The sequence below is a fragment of the Ceratotherium simum genome, chromosome 37 (assembly GCF_057802395.1).
Source record: "Ceratotherium simum simum isolate JZ-2026a chromosome 37, ASM5780239v1, whole genome shotgun sequence".
Classification (NCBI taxonomy): Eukaryota; Metazoa; Chordata; class Mammalia; order Perissodactyla; family Rhinocerotidae; genus Ceratotherium; species Ceratotherium simum.
The window spans coordinates 5012606-5030355 of NC_141936.1; the positions used below are offsets into that span (position 1 = coordinate 5012606).

At 40.1% G+C, this 17750-nt stretch overlaps 1 protein-coding gene across 2 annotated transcripts; it reads right to left on the reverse strand.

Annotated features, from left to right (window-relative positions):
- Window positions 1-3648: 3648 nt before the first annotated feature.
- Window positions 3649-16743, reverse strand: COPS8 (COP9 signalosome subunit 8). 2 transcript variants are annotated; one of them, XM_087424642.1, is made up of 9 exons: window positions 16585-16743; window positions 15475-15545; window positions 14281-14329; window positions 12748-12880; window positions 8516-8623; window positions 6442-6504; window positions 5829-5897; window positions 5415-5462; window positions 3649-4689 (listed from the first exon to the last, which is right to left on the reverse strand). In XM_087424642.1, the coding sequence occupies exons 1-9, from the start codon at window positions 16660-16662 to the stop codon at window positions 4610-4612; spliced, it is 699 nt and encodes a 232-aa protein (XP_087280768.1). In that variant the 5' UTR covers window positions 16663-16743; the 3' UTR covers window positions 3649-4609. The 2 variants fall into 2 exon arrangements, with proteins under 2 accessions (XP_087280768.1, XP_004427773.1); XM_004427716.3 differs by lacking the exon at window positions 5829-5897.
- Between the last annotated feature and the right edge of the window lie 1007 nt (window positions 16744-17750).

The following is a 17750-nucleotide window of genomic DNA, read 5'->3' on the forward strand; positions in this document are numbered from 1 at the left end:
ATCATCCCACCCCATTGTTTCTTCTCATGCTGGATAGACCCTCCTAGAGAACATTGCTTCTATGACATGTGTTAAAGATTATTAACCCAAACTTGGAAAATGACAAGATGATTATACGTCCAAAAAGATACACATCCAAGATGTATCTCTTTCTACCGTTTAAATTTAACACAGGAAGATTGAAAGTAAAAGCGTGTTTCTTGTAAATAGCATTTTTTTTTTTTCCTTTCAACACTTTAAAAACACCATTTCATTGTCCCTGGCTTTACTGTTGCTTCTTGGAAGATAATGTCCCTCTCCTCTCTCCAGCCATCCCCCATGCTTTTAATATTTTCTCTTTGTCTTTGATTTTCAGTAATTTTACTATGATGTGTCAGGGTGGGGTTTTCTGAGCTTCTCGAATCTGTGGCTTGATTTCTTTCATCAGCTTTGGAAACGTCTTGGCCAGTGATTCCCCAAGTATTATTTTTCTGCTCTATTTTCTCTCTTCTCCTTGGATGTTAATTACATACATGGTAGATCTCTTTGCTGTGTACTAAATGTCTCTAACACTCTTTCCAGTAAGTTCCACCGTCTTCTTTCTGTGCTTCAGTTTCAGTATTTTCTACTGACCTGTCTCCAGGTAGTTTCACTCATGTTCTACTCTGGTTCATGCTTATAGACGCTCCCAACCCCCCCAGGCTTGTGTGTTTACTAGAGCCCAGCACAGCAAGACTGCAGGAAAACTAAGCTGTTTCTCACGAGTTTTTTTTGACTTCCTATCCCAGGCAGCCTAAAAGTTCCCGAATGTCTTGAAGGGTAAACAGCTGGGTGGGGTAGCCCTCTCAAGTCCCCATTTGTATCACTCCATCCCTGTGAAAGCACCTAAATCCTGCAGCTTGCAAGGTCCCCTAGCAGAGGAACCTCGACAATCAGCCCAGGAAAAGGCTGCAGCACACAACCTCTTCATGGGTCTCTCTTCTCAAATCTCAGCTCTATTCCTCACTTCTTCAGGAGCTCTCTGATGTCTTTTGACAGATTATATTTGTATGTATCCATCTTTTTGTAGTTCTTGCCACAACTGTGAGTCTGCCTCAGAGTACTTCAATCCAGGAGTAGAAATCTTCATGTACTTATCACCATCTCCCCCACCCTCTGACTCTTCTTATGTGATTTATTTTTTAAGGCAACTCACTTATTTGTCCTGCTAAATTACCCACATCCTAGATTTGGCTGATTGCTTCCTATTGGGGTGTTTAACTTGTTCATCTAATTCCCACCTTTCATGTAAATGGACAGTTAAACCTAAAACCTTGATTAGATTCACATTCATCTTTGGGGAGGGGAGGTTTGTCCTGAGAAGAAAACTTCACCAGTGATGCTACATGGTTACTCTGCCATCACACCAGGCTCATCTGTCCCACCAGCAGCGATGTTAAGAATGGATGGATTCAGGTGCCTTCAGCTTGCATGGAAATAGATCACTTCCCTTGATCCCAGGAAACAGAGAAGGGGTACTGGAAGAATGGAACAGGAAGGAGGAAGGAATGATCCAAGGCCACACTGTAGAGCTGGTTACAATGGGCAGCCACAGCTCAGTCTTTTTGGAGTCCTTTTTCAGGAACCAGCTACAGGACACACCCTGGGATTGTCTTCCCAAAACAAGGGAGTGTTTATTCACTGTATCACATCCCCAACTGCTGAAGGTTGCTCCAGGGCCTAACTCCCTCTTACCCAGGTTTGTGCGGGCATCCCTTGTCACACTGGTAGGGTAAGCCCCAGGGTAAAAAGGCAGATACTCAGCGGATCTGAAGCAAGACGCTGTCAGGCTACACCTACATGCAGCTGGTAGTCTCAGCAGGAGCCAGAGCACCAAGGCAGGCCGATGCTCCGTATTTTATGCGCTGTCTTATTCCCTCACCCCGGCGGTCTCAGCAGCCATTGATCCTTATTCCCTAGATCCCTTATTTCATTAGGGCCTGCAAAGTACTGATTTTCTAATTCTATCTACATTTATTAGGTGGAATTCTTCCATAAAGAATTTTCCATCACTGGTGGTTTGACTATTTTGCAGGTTCAATTTTGTTACTTTAGAGGTTGCTAGGGCATCAATTCATTATACTCCGAAAACTGATAAATAAGGGAGAGGTGGAATCAAACACTTATCCTGCCTTTCCTGTACAATGATGAGGTTATTTTAGAGTTATAATTATGCATTTGGGATTAATATAAACACATACACATATTTTCATGCCTAATTTGTCTCCTTCAAGTTGGCTTCTATAACCTTTTGAAAGAACCCTATTAGTCTCTGAAACGTTCTGGAACCTGGGACTTCTTGTACCAGAGAGCAACCTATACAATTATTGCCCCAGACCTTATAGATGTATTAACTATTTTGCAAATAAGTTCTGGTTCCATTTAACTGAAAATGGAATTTAGAGACCTCAATCTGGGCTTTAGTGGTTCTCATTCTTATCAGGTTGTAGTTATTCTAGGCCTTTTCAAACTGAAAAGTTGGAGTTGGAAATATTTACTGTTCAGAAACAAAAATTAATCATATGAAGTTTCTAAGTCAAATTTAAGATTACTAGCTTCTAACAAGATTACATAATTTCTAATTTGTTTTATCCTACGATATACTTTTTTTTTTTTTTGCTGAGGAAGGTTCACCCTGAGCTAATATCTGTGCCAATCTTCCTTTATTTTGTACGTGGGTTGCCACCACAGCATGGCTGATGAGTGGTAGAGGTCCGCGCCTGGGATCCACGCCTACGAACCAAGTCACCGAAGCAGAGCACGTGAACTTAATCACTAGGCCATGGGGCTGGCCCCCCCATAATACACTTTTAATAACAGGGATGATATCAAGATAGTTTTTTGAAATTAACCATGAAACTGTATTGCGCAGTCTCAAATTTTTGTCCTTAGTATATATCCCATTGACAATATAGAATCAAAATACGGTGCTTGAGTCACTAGAAATAATTATTTCTTCTCTACTTAGTTCACTGTCCTCCTCTTCCCCTTTAGAGAACCATTTTTATTACTTTTTGGTTTATCCTTCAATTGTTTTTGGAAATAGAAGCAAACATGTATGTATGCACCTTTGTATCCACTCACCCTTTCTTACCCTCAAATGTTTTCACCCTGGGATCACTTGGTTTTAGTATATAGATGTTCATTCATTCATTCATGTATGTATGCATTCTACAGCCACATGGCACTACACTGTATACTATTATTTATTCAACTAATCCCTATTAATGAACACTTGGGTTGATTCCACTCTATTAAAAATAAGGCCCATGGATACAATTTGTACTTAATACCCAGAAGTCCAAAAACTGGCATTATCACTTTCTAGCTATTGATCCTGACTTCTCAAATTTCCATTTCCTCAATTGTAAAACAAGGAGTTTTAACAACATGACGTAATTCTATCAGGGTTAAATAAAATGTTAATTTAAAAGGTATCTCCATAAATCTTAACAATATCTGATACAGTCAGTAAAATGAGTTAAAACATGAATCATGTAATTACTATTACATAGGTCACTTCTATTTAATTAAGAAATTAGTATTTTGAGAGAGACAAAGACCAACTAGAATGTATCCACAGAAAGACCAGGATAGTGAAATTTCTACAAACTACCTTAGATGAAACAGTTGGAGAATTCAATTAAATATTTATTGAACAAATGCAGAATAAATGAACTACAGGGTGCTTTAACTTGAAGATACAATAAACTTCAAATAATCAGAGGGCTGTCACACAAAAAATGAGAGTCTTGTTCAGTGTTTCTCCAAAATGCAGAACCTGAACCAAGGGATAAAAACAAGCAACCAACAGGCTGCAGGACAGCCGTACCAAGTGTCTCTCTATTCTTAACAGCTTCCTTCCCCACACAACGCATTCCATACTTAACTTCCCTTCTTCTGAAAGGAAACATTACAACTTAACACTCCTCATGAATGTCTTAAATGAGTCGCATTTTCATGGCAAGCCCTCCACTGCCAGCAATGGATGTACTCACACTATTGGAAAAAAACGTATAGTTAACACAATGGATTATTAAAGAACTTGTCTTTCGTTCCTCAGCTATATTTCAGCATTCTGTATTAGTGATTCTCAGGAGGTGAGGAGAACAGAGAGCATATTCTCCAAAGAGGAAGAATCAGAACCCCCAGCAATTCAGGTGCTGCCTGAGGACAGTCCTCTTCAAACCCCAAATGAATCCCTACAACTGTGGATCAATGGTGCAGATGGCAGTGTGCTGGGTCCTGGGGCAGGAAAAACCAACTGACAACCATGGTTCTACACGAAGCAGGAGAGCTCTATTTTATGAGTCACTAGGAAATATAAACTGACTGACTGCATAATACTGACAGGCTCCATCCAAATTGTCGAATATTACAAAATGAGAATTGTGTCCACAACTATTCAGCATAATATTTAAGGACAAAATATATATAATATACTTTATATTATATAGGCATTTTATCACATGCTCAGTAAGGAATGCTGAGGTGCTTAATCCATCCGATAAATTGAAAATAAAAATTTTACATTTTTGTATTTGTCAGTATAGAGGATTCTGAAGGTGGATCTTGAACTCAGTATAACCAATCAGTTTTCGAGGAAAGCCACATAATCGGTCAGTCTGGCTAACTGCTGTTCATTGGGGATTGGTGGAACTGGGGCAGGCTCTGTATGTTAAAGAGAGAAACATACTCAAAGTTAGACACCAGTGTAACAAAGCTTTGGTCTTGCCACCCACACCCCCCCAATGTTTTTAATTTTAACAATAAGGAAACTTTCTTAGATTTGCTGTGATTTTGGACTTTTTTGAAAAACAAGCCAAGAAGTTTCAACTTTTATGAGTAGTTTTCCCAAACTGGGAGTAAAGACATTTGGCTTTGTTATTAAAGTTTTCCATGTGACAGTTAAAAACACTTTTAGTTAACAGGCAACATCTCCTTTAAGAGAATACAGCTCTTCTTGGAAAGACGCCTACCCATGTGATATTTAATTCAATGAATAATTACCACATGCTGGGCAATGCTCGAAGAGAGTATTAAGTTGTCAGTGAACACAAAAACACAGAGAACTCCATCGTCAAAGAGTTAGTTCTAGCATTGAGAAGGGACCACATGCCAGCATGGGGGTGCCTTCCGAGGAGGTGCTGTGACAAGCTCTACCACGGCCCCCCAAACAACACTGAGGAGGCTCTCTGGCCCTGCCAGAGGGCACCACTGCCTTAGGGAAGCTACAGAGGGGAACCCACACGCTCCCTCTTGTAATCAGATGTAGTATCATAAACACCAAGTACAGAATTTAATCTCTTTGTTTACAAGGTTAGAGCTAAGAAACACCACAACAAGAAATGAAGAACAATCAAACATCTTTTCAATGAGCATATGAAACTACTTACCTGATAAGGGAATAAACCTGTTAAAGGAAACATCCAGGGCCCCTGCAACTACATAAAATTTACAGCCCAATTAAGAGAAGTCACTGTAAAGAACTTTCATGTACAACATGTCATTTTTAATGCAATGGCATTTGTGGTCATTTATTTCTCAAACAGGGATAACAATTATGCTCTACTTTTTACATTAGTCTTTTTACTTCAGTGGTCTTCTCTCACCATCCAGATGGGCTAGGACCATCCATGTCTTACCACTCCTGTGCCCTCTCAGAGCTGAGCACACTGAGATTTGTGTAACACCTTACCGTGGGGTCAACAATGTCTAACAATACGAATTCATAGCAGGTGAAAGGAATTTTGGGTTGAAGTAGATCAGAAGGGTTTATGCAAGTGGGCATTAAGCCTGGCTCTACAGACCTGGCAGAAAAGGACACTCCCGGTAAGCAGGATGGAGAGAAACCACCAAGCAGGAATCAGCACGGCTCACTTAAAAGGGGAAGACACAGGGATGGGAATTCATGACGAGATGACGAGGACAGGGAAAACCATTTAAGGCCTTAAAAGACCAGAGAGCTTAATTTTGTGAAAGTTACGGCCATTGAAAGTCTCGTTTAGAACAGTCTATGTGTCAACAGTACAAGGAGAAAATGTATCTGAGTATTTAAAATATTTTTTTAAAAAGGCAATAGTTTAGATATAAAGGATAATAAGCAGTTAGAAATGGCCCCATAAATAAAAGGATGGACGATTAATACTTAGTAAAAATTAAGTTGTATTAAGGATTATGAAACACCCATATAAAATAATTTTTTATATAGGAAATACATTTTCAAAATTAAGATAAAACTAGGTGACATTTAAGATCTTTTCTACCCTAAGTGTCTATCATTCTGTATCTATAACATCTGCATTACTTTCATTTTGTTAGTTTAGATTTTTATCTCAAATTTTTCAAATTCAATGCCGGAAAAACTGAAGCAGTCTTAAGAAGAGCTCAACGCTGCACAAAGGGACGAAGAGCTCCACCTACCTGGCTTTTTGGGCATAACCATTCTTGTCGTGGAGTCGGCTTGCCATCCTTGTTCTAATATACCTAAAAATGTGTATTTGACACAAAAGAACAAATAACCAAAAAACCTCCACAATTTTCATTTAGAAGATCCACAATCTGTCAATGACATTACTTGTATGGGAGATCTGACACATGTAGTCTAACCTGCAATGTGTATTTTTACTAGAAAGGTATACCACAGACTGCATTTTCATATGAACTTGAATACACTATGGTAGTAACCTGATCAATATTAAAAACAGACGTAAGGAAAACTTACATGGTACCTTCTGTAATCATTCTACCAGTAATAACAAAGATGATGGCGATGATAAAAACAACAGCTCACATACACAGAAGGATGACCAGTGGGTACTGTGCTAGGTGCTTTTAGAGGGATCATTTTATGCAAGCGTCACAACAACTCTATGAAGTGGGACACATGGCCACAATTTAACAGATGTGGAAAATGAAGTTCAGAGAATTCTAGTGACTTGTCCTAGATCACACAGCTGGCACAGGGGGTAGGCAGGTGGGGGTACCAAGATTCACACCCAGGCAGTCAGTTAAGAGTATGGGCTCTGGGGTATCTTAATTATTAGATAATAAATTATGGATCAATTTCAAGAGACTAGTCAAAACAAATACTTGTATGAGTAAGTAACAGTATGATTTACTATAAGAACTTTCATTAACCCACCCTATGTGTGTCTAGAATTGTGATAGGCCTTGGAAATTGTTAGAATAAGATGTGGTGCTCAATGGAGCTCATATTTTGGTTGGAGAATCCCAAACATCAATCATCGTAAAAAAAAACGCCACAGGTGCCTGCAATAGTCTATAGCAATCCAGCAGGGCAGGGATGAGTCTGGGCATCATCTGAGAAATGAAAGTGCAAAAGCACCTCTGGAAACCTGTGGGTAAGAGTGTGGTGCAAGCACCTAGGTTACTGGTAAAAACAGCGAAGAAAAAAATGGGCTGAAAAGGGATACTGGGATGAGACTGCCTTTACCAAGTATGGGTGGAATAAGGATTTCTAAATGTGAGCAGTGAGATCAGTTAAGAGTTATTTTCTTAAAAAAAAAAAAAAATTATCAACATGTTGGTTTTCAGAGAATAGAAATAATTTAAAGAAGTTACAAAGTTTAAGCTCAAAATTACAAATATAATGTTACCCACTTAGCATAGTTAAAAGCAAATAAATGGCACATGCTTCATTTTCTTGCATGTCACTTTCTACTACTCGTAAGAACCAGGATGTAACCTGGGGTCCCGATGTCAGATGTTATCAAATGCTTTATTTTGTACCCTTTTCTTTCAGTAACTCTGTTCTCACCACCTTCCTCTTCTCTCCCACTATTAGTCAACAGCAGCTCCAACTCTTCCTTCCTGGGCATCAACTTGGAAGAGCTCACCACCATTTAACAGGGTTTGGGTGTTGATCAAAGGTCTTAGAGATAAAAGTAGAAAATATTTAGGGGTCAAGCCATGGGAACCATGACAAGAAATGACTACTGGAACACTAAAGAGGTTCCAGTAAGGAAAGAGCTAGAATAATCATATGCAGCAAGGGTACCGCTCAGACACACAGCCAAATTGTAAGTTCACAGAAACGGTAAAGTATTTCTTTGCAAAGCTCCTGTGTTAAGATATCTTTATCTGTGTTAGTATATCTTTGGTGCCTATCTTTGGAAAAAGGTGCTTTAAAAGTAAATAGAAATCCACAATCAGAAGTCCAAAAAGCTCTACAAACCAAAAAATTTTGTCTTTAACTGGTTTGGTGGGAAAACCTGATGTAAACCACTATGAGTCTATTTCTGATTGTTCCCCACACCAAGAGTGTGGATATGCACATACGTGCTCGATTACAGGCGGCCTGGTGTCCGGGACCCTGCTGGGGGTGTTGTGCAATGTATGTTTCATATCACCTTTCTAAAAAATAAACACAACCTAAATTTCAAGACCACATCCTGTTCCAGTGGTTTCAGATAAGAGATTGTGGACCTAAAATTTACACTTCCATTTTCCTTGAAAAGAAGTAAGCCAAAGATACCTTTCACAGCCTCTTCCACAGGAAGTCCAACAAAGGCTGCAAAGTCATCGGCGACGATCGAGGTATAGGCTTGAGAGACCAGGGCGAAGGCTCGTCTCCTTGTCGCGTCTATTGTGGGAGGGGAGGATTGGCAGACAGTAAACCTAAAGAGCTGACATTTTTAAAACACACAATTAAATTACACTATTGTCCTTGTCCAAATTTTATAAGGTAGACTAGATTAACTCAAAGATTTCTATACTTATACAGATACATGTGCCTAGCATGTAAGAGGTGCTCAAATATTGCTGAAAAAACAAATGCATTTCTTATGCTTCCTCTTAGACAAAAAAATCTCTCAGATGACAATGAAAATGACAAAGATGGAAAAAAGTTAATATACACAAGACTCAAACCCTAAGAAAATTTTATTTAAATATATTATTATGTATTTGGGATGCAGATTTTTAAATTTCTCTTTTATTCTACTTACAAATACTGGAATCAATGGAGCAGAAATTACCTAATTCCATCATTAGCTGTCCTTTCTCAGGAGGGCCTCTGATACAGGATCACACCTGGGAGCTGCAGAACAAACCTTATAACTAGAGCACCCTTCCTAACTTTCAAGCTGGCTCTCATCTCTTGACTTCACTCAGATTCAAGTCCTAAGGTGAAGCCTGAATGACTGAGCCTAACACAAAGTGGCTGCAAACAACTCGAGCAAGAAACCTCCTTCCTAGAGATGACACGTGGGACGTCCCCAGGCTTAAATTTCCACATTCAGTAATCAGAAGAATGAGGCAGAGACAACAATCCAATGGGAGGAAGTGGAGCCTGGCTAGCCTGTTTTCCTGTCCACTGCTGTTTCAGTAACACAAGGGCTCCTCTGCCTGGCTGTCTACATGCTTAGGAAATATTCTGGATTTTACTTGTCACATTTAATAGGCAAGTGTAGATGTAAAAGACAGCCCCGTAACATACTGAAAATCCGCTCTCCATTCCTGGGACACTGCCTAGCCACTACGCCAATCTCCCCAGACATCCTTTGCTCCAAACTATCCCCCAGGGCCTCAGACATGTCTTATACCTTTTCATCTCCAGGCTTTGGGTTAATGCTGTTGTGTGGCCTGAAACGCCCTCCTCCCTGCTCTCTACTATTCCTAGGTCTGTTTATAAACTCTTCCTGCAGCACTAAAATTCACTGCAGACTCTGCCCTTCTCTGAATCCATAGTATTGTTCACACTGTTTATTTAACAAGCAATCTTTTACCACCTATGGCATACGCTGCTCCACCCCCTTCCCACTCATATCATCTCAATATCCCAAACATCTCTACAGGACGGTTGTCTTTTACATCTTTATATCCCCTGACGTGCGTAGCATCTCTAATGAGGTACATGCTGAATACAAGCTTGTTGATGGCATCACCAGGACCCAAATGTCTTAGGCGACTTTCTCCTCTTCCCATGTTTTTACAGTCAATTCCTTCCTTCTTACCACCAACCTCTCAGCAAATAACCTTAAATCAGACTTTTAAAACATCTTAGAGGTAAAAGAACTTCTTCTATTGAAGGCTACAGACATTCAGCAGAAAAAAACCGAGAGCAACAACGGAAAAGGAAAATACAAGTGTATACCAAAAACGATATTCATTCGGTAAGCCCACTACATTTTAAAAACATTTACTTTAGTTCAAGCACTCTGGTCAGATTTTCAGAGTTGAGAGGAAAAAGATGGGGAACAGAAGAAGAATGGAATGTGAATGGAAGAGAAAAACAGAATGGAGAGAAGAGAAACAGAAAGGGGCATAACCGGGAAATCGAAGAGAAACATACAGAGGAAGCAGAAGTAGACTGGCAGAGGAAGCACAAATACAGGCCAAGTGTTCCACAGCATCAGTCAGAGGCTGTAACACTCAGGCTGCTTTTGACCACTCGGCATGAATGAATCTAACATCTACATTCTAACCAGTCACTCCGTGACTCTCAAGATCTGTGAAATTTGTAACCTCACAAGGACATTCATTAGAATGACATGCTGGAAGGTGGAATAAATTGAGCCAGCAGCTAATGACTGTGGCAATTCATCATGGGACAAAGTCTTGGGGAGACCCTAATAGAAGGCTCACTCTGTTAAAAAATACTTAAAAGCGCCTATTACCTATCAGGAACTGCCAACTGCCAGCACTGGAGATGGAAGGGAAGATGAGGTGGCTGTCCCGTCCTTTCCAACCCACCTCTGCCCTTCCATTCCAGGGAGGCTGGCACCACGCCTGTGGCCCCTGCTTAGGGAATGGGGTTCTGCAGGTCAGGGAATGTATTTCTTCCCCGCTCCCTGCCCTGCTCTGGCTGATACTCTCTATCTATAGCTTGTGTGAGGCAGCCCCTTCTCTGTGCCTCCAGTAAAGCTGTCCCTCACTTTGTGCCTCTGGGTCTGGGGTGAGAATGGCCACTGTCGACAGCTAGTACCTGGGGGCTTCACCAGTCCCTGTGGGTTTCCTCTGAAAATAGTTCTTTCACTAGCCTCTCTTCATTAGGCCATTTTCAATTTTCTAATAGGACTATGACTAATTCAGAACAGAATGGGAGAGATCTAAGAAAGTGATTGTTCTTAACCAGAAAATAGAAGTTTATAATACATTAAAAAACAAAATATTAAATTTAGCAGTAATTCAATCTGTTATGAGACTACCCTCACAAGGCTGCATTTTATGGAGGAAAATATAGTACCATTTATGAATCTGGGGATTTGCAGAATTCTCAGGATAGTCATAAATATTGTAGGTGAAAAGAAGAGTGCTTTAGAACACAATAAGTGTTATACATATTAATTCATTTCTAAAAATCTGAGGAGAGTACTGGTTATAATCCCATTTTACAAATGAGGAAAACAAAGCACACAGGGCTCACTCCTAGTAAGTCAGAACCAAGATTTGAACTCCAGAAGTCTGGCCCTAGAGTCCAAACTCCCACGTCATGATATACAGCCTTTCAGGGGCCTACTGGACTGCTTTCAAAGGAGTTCTTAATCTAACAGAGAATCCACCAGGAAGGAATACAACTATACCCACCAAAGGGACACAAGGGGACATTTGCTGAAGGAGTCAGGAGACCCAAGCCCTAGTCCTGCCAAAGAACCTACTATATATAAGGCTGGGAAAAGACACATGGCCTGTGCCCTCACAAGACACTTGTAAGACTGAACTAGAAACTACCAAAGTACATTACTACACTAACTGCTCGGGCCTTACTCAAAGCGGTTAAGGCTATTTCCTGTGCAAATATCCAAAATTGCCCCTAGTGTACCTGTGTAACCTTATTCCACACCCCTCCCTTCCCACCTAGCTGCTGGCCCTGTAGTCCAGCTCATTTCCTTCGTATTTTAAGTAAGTGCCTCCTGTTTTGTCGCTTACATTGCTCTGTTTTATATTGATACAGTTTTATCATTCCAAGAGAATTAGATATACCTCGGAAGCAAGCTTTACCTTCTGTTCCCCTGAAAAGCTGATATCCCTTGCCAGACTGATGAGCAGTTATTCAAAAATTCCTGCTCACTGACTCCTCCAGAGTGGAAGGCAGACAGTGAGGGCAGGTATTAACTATCGAAACAAGGTAACAATAAGAAATAAGGGTATAACAACATAAAAAGGGATCACTGTATGAATTTATAAAAGAGTTAACCAGGAAGACTGGCAGCAAATGTTGGAGGTGGGAAAATGGAGAGAGAGAGGCAGGACCGAGTTTTATTGTGGGATCAGTGCTATGGTGCACCAGGCTTGTAATCTTTCAAAGCAATTACAAAAAGTTTGAGCATCTGTGTATTAGAATTGATTAGTTATAAATCCAGAAGCTGAAGACAACCCCTATCAAAGCCTGAGGTCGACAGAATCTAAAGTACAGTCTGTACTTTCATATACGTGGGGTTTAAAATCTTCACCAACCCATATCTGGACCTTATTGGAGTGACTTCATTTCATTTTAGGAGCAAAATACCCATTTACTGACAAGAGCAATTTCAAAACAGAATTAAATTAAGAGACAGTGAGGTCCCTAGCTGCCAATATAATCTCAAGTAACATGAAACGAAGAAGCATGATTATAGCAAATCTAAAAAAGAACTGAGAAAACTTCCCCATTCACCTTGCAGAAAATATCTATTTTTTTAAACACATCATTGACTCACTCCAACAGTGCAGCACTGACGGAACAGGTCTAGCCTAATTTAATTCTCCACCACAAAGAAACACTACCTCTAAGTGCTTCCATGATGGGCTGGACTGTCTCAGACCACTGGTAAGCGCTGATTGTCGTATAGATCCCCGGGAAGTCTCTCTGCCAGATTCTCTGTCCCACAGACCAAATTCCTCCAAGTTCAGAATTTGCCTGCAATAAATATGATTGCCTTTGAGGATATTCACTCTGTAGATCTACCAACAATCGTATCTTAAAACATAATTCAATATTTCTTTTAAAAGGTATAATTACTTTTCAGCACAATCACTATCAAAAAGGTTTTTAAATGATGTAAACAGTAATTTAAAATTTATTTTTATGTTTTATATGAATTCTTATAGTAATAGGAAATTAAGTAGTCCAAAAATATTTCAGAATTAAGTGTAGGAATTAATTATCTTAAACGTTGTTTTTTAAAGATGTATTTACATTTCATATATACATATATTCAACATACAGAACATATTCCTATATACATGTACATAAATATATATACATATTTTTAGGACAAAAATAATAGCAAAATGGCTAACAATACAGACTGCCAATCTAAGATGTCATACATTGTAGCCTCTCTAAGAACAGAGTTCCCACTAACATCACTGAAACTAGGGGTATAATTTATAGTTCTTTATTTTAAGCCAGTGAAGCTGGAGGAACATTCCAATCTTACTTAACAGAATGTCTGGGAAAGGAAAGGAGACTAAGAATACTAATCTGATCTGCTGCTGAAAATCAATAATGAACAAAAGAATTTGGGTGAACTCTTGGTAATATCCTGTGAATGCTTAACAAATTCACTTCACCTTTATGCTAGACATAGTGAATCACTTGAAATTAAAAATTTACTTCACTTTGGAAGAAACTTTTAAAAGGTTATTTCATCTAATCTCCCACCCAAAATAAGAAATCTGAAATCCTCATTAGCAAAATTTATAATACTGTGAATAATCATCATTTTTAGAATATTCTTATAAACAATACCAGTTTTGAAATAAACACCACTCTAGGAAACTGCAAAAATCAGTTAAAAAAACAAAACAAAAACCAAACGTTTATCTAAACTGGCTCAGTTATTTACCAGGTCAAGAAGTGACCTGGTAAAAGAAATCTTAAGAAATCTGACCCATAGGAGCTGAACACAGATTTCTATACCATCCAAAGCAAAACCAATTGATTAGAAGGATTTGTAGATGTATTTCTTTTTTTTTTTTTTTGCTGAGAAAGATTCGCCCTGAGCTATCATCTGTGCCAATCTTCCTCTACTTTGCATGTGGGTTGACGCCACAGCACGGCCACCAACAAGAGGTGTAGGTCCGAGCCCAGGACCTGAACCCAGGGCACTGAAGTGGAGCATGCTGTGCCAAACTTAACCACCAGGCCATGGGGCCAGCCCCCTGTAGATCTATTCTTAAACTTCAATACCAGTTTAATAACTATTTCTGTGAACCACATGGATTAAAAAAAAAAAAAAAAACTTTTAAGAAGTTGCCATTTAAATGAACGTCATTACTATATTAAGTAGTAAAATTTATCGAAAGAATACTTACAGATTTTATAGCAGGTGGTATTCTTTTCCAAAGATATCTTGCATTATTCCTAATTTACATCCCCCCAAGAAAGAATAAGCAATTAAAAAAAATCACCAGAGTAAATGCTTAAATTCTAGATCCCAATGCAAACACACAGAAGTATACTTTAAAATACTCTATATAACATAGAGTGAAATTTAGTTGTATATCAATTTGTTCAGGGGAAGTAAGAGCAGATTTCCAAACAAAAAGACACGAAATATTTTTACCAAAGTAACATTTTGCCATTTAGTGAATTTTTATTAATGATCCAGATCTTAAATTAAGGCAACAGTACACTAAAAACACAGACTTAAACAGAACTGCCTGCCTAAATAATTTATTCATATATGTAATGAGCAAATGTACACACTTTCAGGGCTCTGGCATTCCTTGACAATACGACTGCTACGCAATGCTTTTATCCTTATCATGACCCCTCCTCCTACCAGTGGGTAGAGAGCCACCAAAACTTCAAGGCAGTTTTTAAGAGTCTGGAAGCTTGAACTACATCAAACATATGACGACGGGATTACAAAAAAACAAAACAGATAATTTATATGATATATGTGTAATAAAAATCTGTTTCGTTTTTTAAAGAGATATGAAATGAAAAGGTTTAGAATTTAAAACAAAATTTAGCAGTAATCATTGATGGGCCCTACAATTACAAGGGACTCCTTTTGCACACTTATGCTTTCTGACCTCTCTTCAACCAACACCAATCAGGAATAATTAAAAAACAAAAGCTTTTAAGAAATCTCATACATGTTGGTAACGAATTCCTCTTAGCTTTCTCAATCTTCCCTTTCAGTTTCTCTTGGTCTACTGATTACACGTGAAGTTAAGTAAACAGAGGTCATAAGAGAGTTTTATAAAAATACAGAAAAGAAAAAGTCAAAAGAATTAAAGGAATTTATTGACACTGTTGTTTCTCATAACAAATTGGAATGTTTTTTAGAAGGTATATGTAAACAAGTGTATTTTAAAATAACTTAGCCTAGTCATAGTTTCTTAAGTCATGACTCAGTAAGGAAACAGGTATACTGACTACTATAATAAAAGACATAGCTCCTTGTGCCTATGTTTCAGCGACGCTACTTCAATGCAAGAATAATTTCTATATAACCTTGAGGAAGCTGCTGCTCTTAGCTTTAGGTAGGAGGTACTTACATGTCATTATGGAGCAGATATAAAGCTAGAAGCTGACCATACACTGGGGGTGTTGCAATTCCTCCAGGAGCCTAAAAGGCCAAAAATGAAACAGAAAAACCTCACTATTCCTATATTTTTATTTTTAAAAAAGCATTTTATTAACACCAATCTAAAAAGTAAGCATATTTTATAGTACTTACTGTAATAGATGTAGAAGTATCAAACACTAAAAACCAGGGTTTCAAGTTTAAATCTGTCCTCAGCTGTGATTTATCTCCCTCTAGGCCCCTGCATCTTTATCCTCACAAGAATATTTAAATGGGATCCCTTACCCAGTTCTCAAACTCTCATTTAAACAGTCTTAGTATCACCTACAAGAAACAAATATTTCCAACAGATTCCTAAAGCATTATGACCCTGCCCATTAGATCAAATACGTGGAATACCTAAGTAAATGAGTGATCAACAGAAAAACATCAGAGCATCAGAACATTTCTCTCCTCATTCAAAAAACATCTAAGTGTCTATCAGTGAGTTGCTACTTGTGGCTGCTGTCTCCTTTAGTCAATTAACTTTTTATACTAACGTTATAAATGTTTTTTAAGTGCCTTTTTAAGGAAAACACTAACGTTAATAAGTGCATGATACAACTTTCACCTGTCTTACTGCAGACAAAACGGCAAGCTTACGTGATAACACTATGAGACTAAGAAGGGCTTTCTGGGTTAATAAAAGGTTAGAGTGGTCACATCTTCTTTGGTTTGTGTGTGTGACTGCACAAATGTCTTTGATAAAAGCCACATTCCCGCACAACGAGAAGTTAAGATGTCTAGACCAATCATCACGGAAGCACATTGGAGGATGTCAGGAGCAAAGACGCATGAGGTTTTCGGGCTCACTAGATGAAGACACATAACAAGAAGCTCCCAGCGAGTTCGGGGAGGCCGGGCCTGGATCCCCAGCCTCCGGAGCAGGCTGCAGCATCCCGGGCTCCACACGCCGGGCTCCCGCGCCGCCAGGCGCCCGCCCCAAGGCCCGCGGGCCGCAGGCCCCGTTACCCTGGAGACCGGCGCCGCCCGGGGCCGCCCGCGACCCCGCAGTTTCTCCCAGCGCCACGCGAATGGCTACCTCGAGCTCCTGGTTCTCGCACTGATCCAGCAACTTTTTGAAACTAAAGGCACTTTCCGCCATCACTGCCACTGGCATCTTCCCGGCCGGTTCTGCCGCTGCACCTTCTCAAGACCCAGATCCCTCACCGTCCCTCAGGGCGTCGCGCCCGCGATGACGTACAAAGCCGCCTTCACCGCCGCGAGCCAGGCGCAGGCGCGCCGTCGGTTCCGGCGCATCGATGGACGTCACTGCGGCCGGGCGGGGACGCCGCCGCTCCGGCCCGCACTCTCGGTGCTCTGGAGGACTGGCCAAGCCTCGCGGGAAGCTGCTTTAAGCGCGGGCCCGAACTCAGGAAGGGAGGGGATTTGTGCATATTTGCGGACTATTAGATGTCTCCACTTTGAGGCTTGATACACAGGCATACTTAAAGGCTCAAAACCTAGCTTTTGTTTCTCCCCCAAACCCGCCCCTTCAGCAGCCCTTCCCGTCTCAGTGAAGGGCACACCGTCCTTGCGCGCGGGGCTCCTCTTCTGCAGACCCCACGTCCGGTGAAGCGGCGCTCGCTGGACCGCTGACACTGCTGAACTTCCGTGCTCTGCTGATTTCCACGCCTGCCTCCCTGCAGGCTACTCCCTACACAGCAACAGCAGCCAAAATGATCTCTTCTGAAACATAAACCAGATCTTGTTGCTCTTCTGCTCATATTCCTAAAATCCAGAGTCCTTGCGGTCGCTTAGGCTGCAAGTTCTGATTCCCAGATCCTCTCCGACTTGCTCCAGCCATCCCGGCCTCCTCAGTCTTCTGCACAGTGCTTACTGCTAGCGCACATTACATTGCATATTGTTTATTTACATATTTGGTTTGCTGCCCTTACTAGACCACCAGGGAAGAGGCTTCGATTTGTTCCCTGAGGTAGGATTGGCTACATAATTTGTGGGCACAGAGAAAATTGAAAATGCAGGACCCCTTGTTCAAAAAACAGGAGTGTCATGAAAGGTAATATAATATAAAACTGTTTCCTTTGTTCGCAGTGTCTCTCTCAGCTTTTCGTAGCAGTTTTTAATTTGCTATTTAATATCATTCTAAGTAAAGAAAAATGGAAATTTTAAATTATTAGCTTGAATTTTACCACCCATCTTTATATTGTGCAATGCTAGTGTTAAATACAAATATAAGTGCATTTA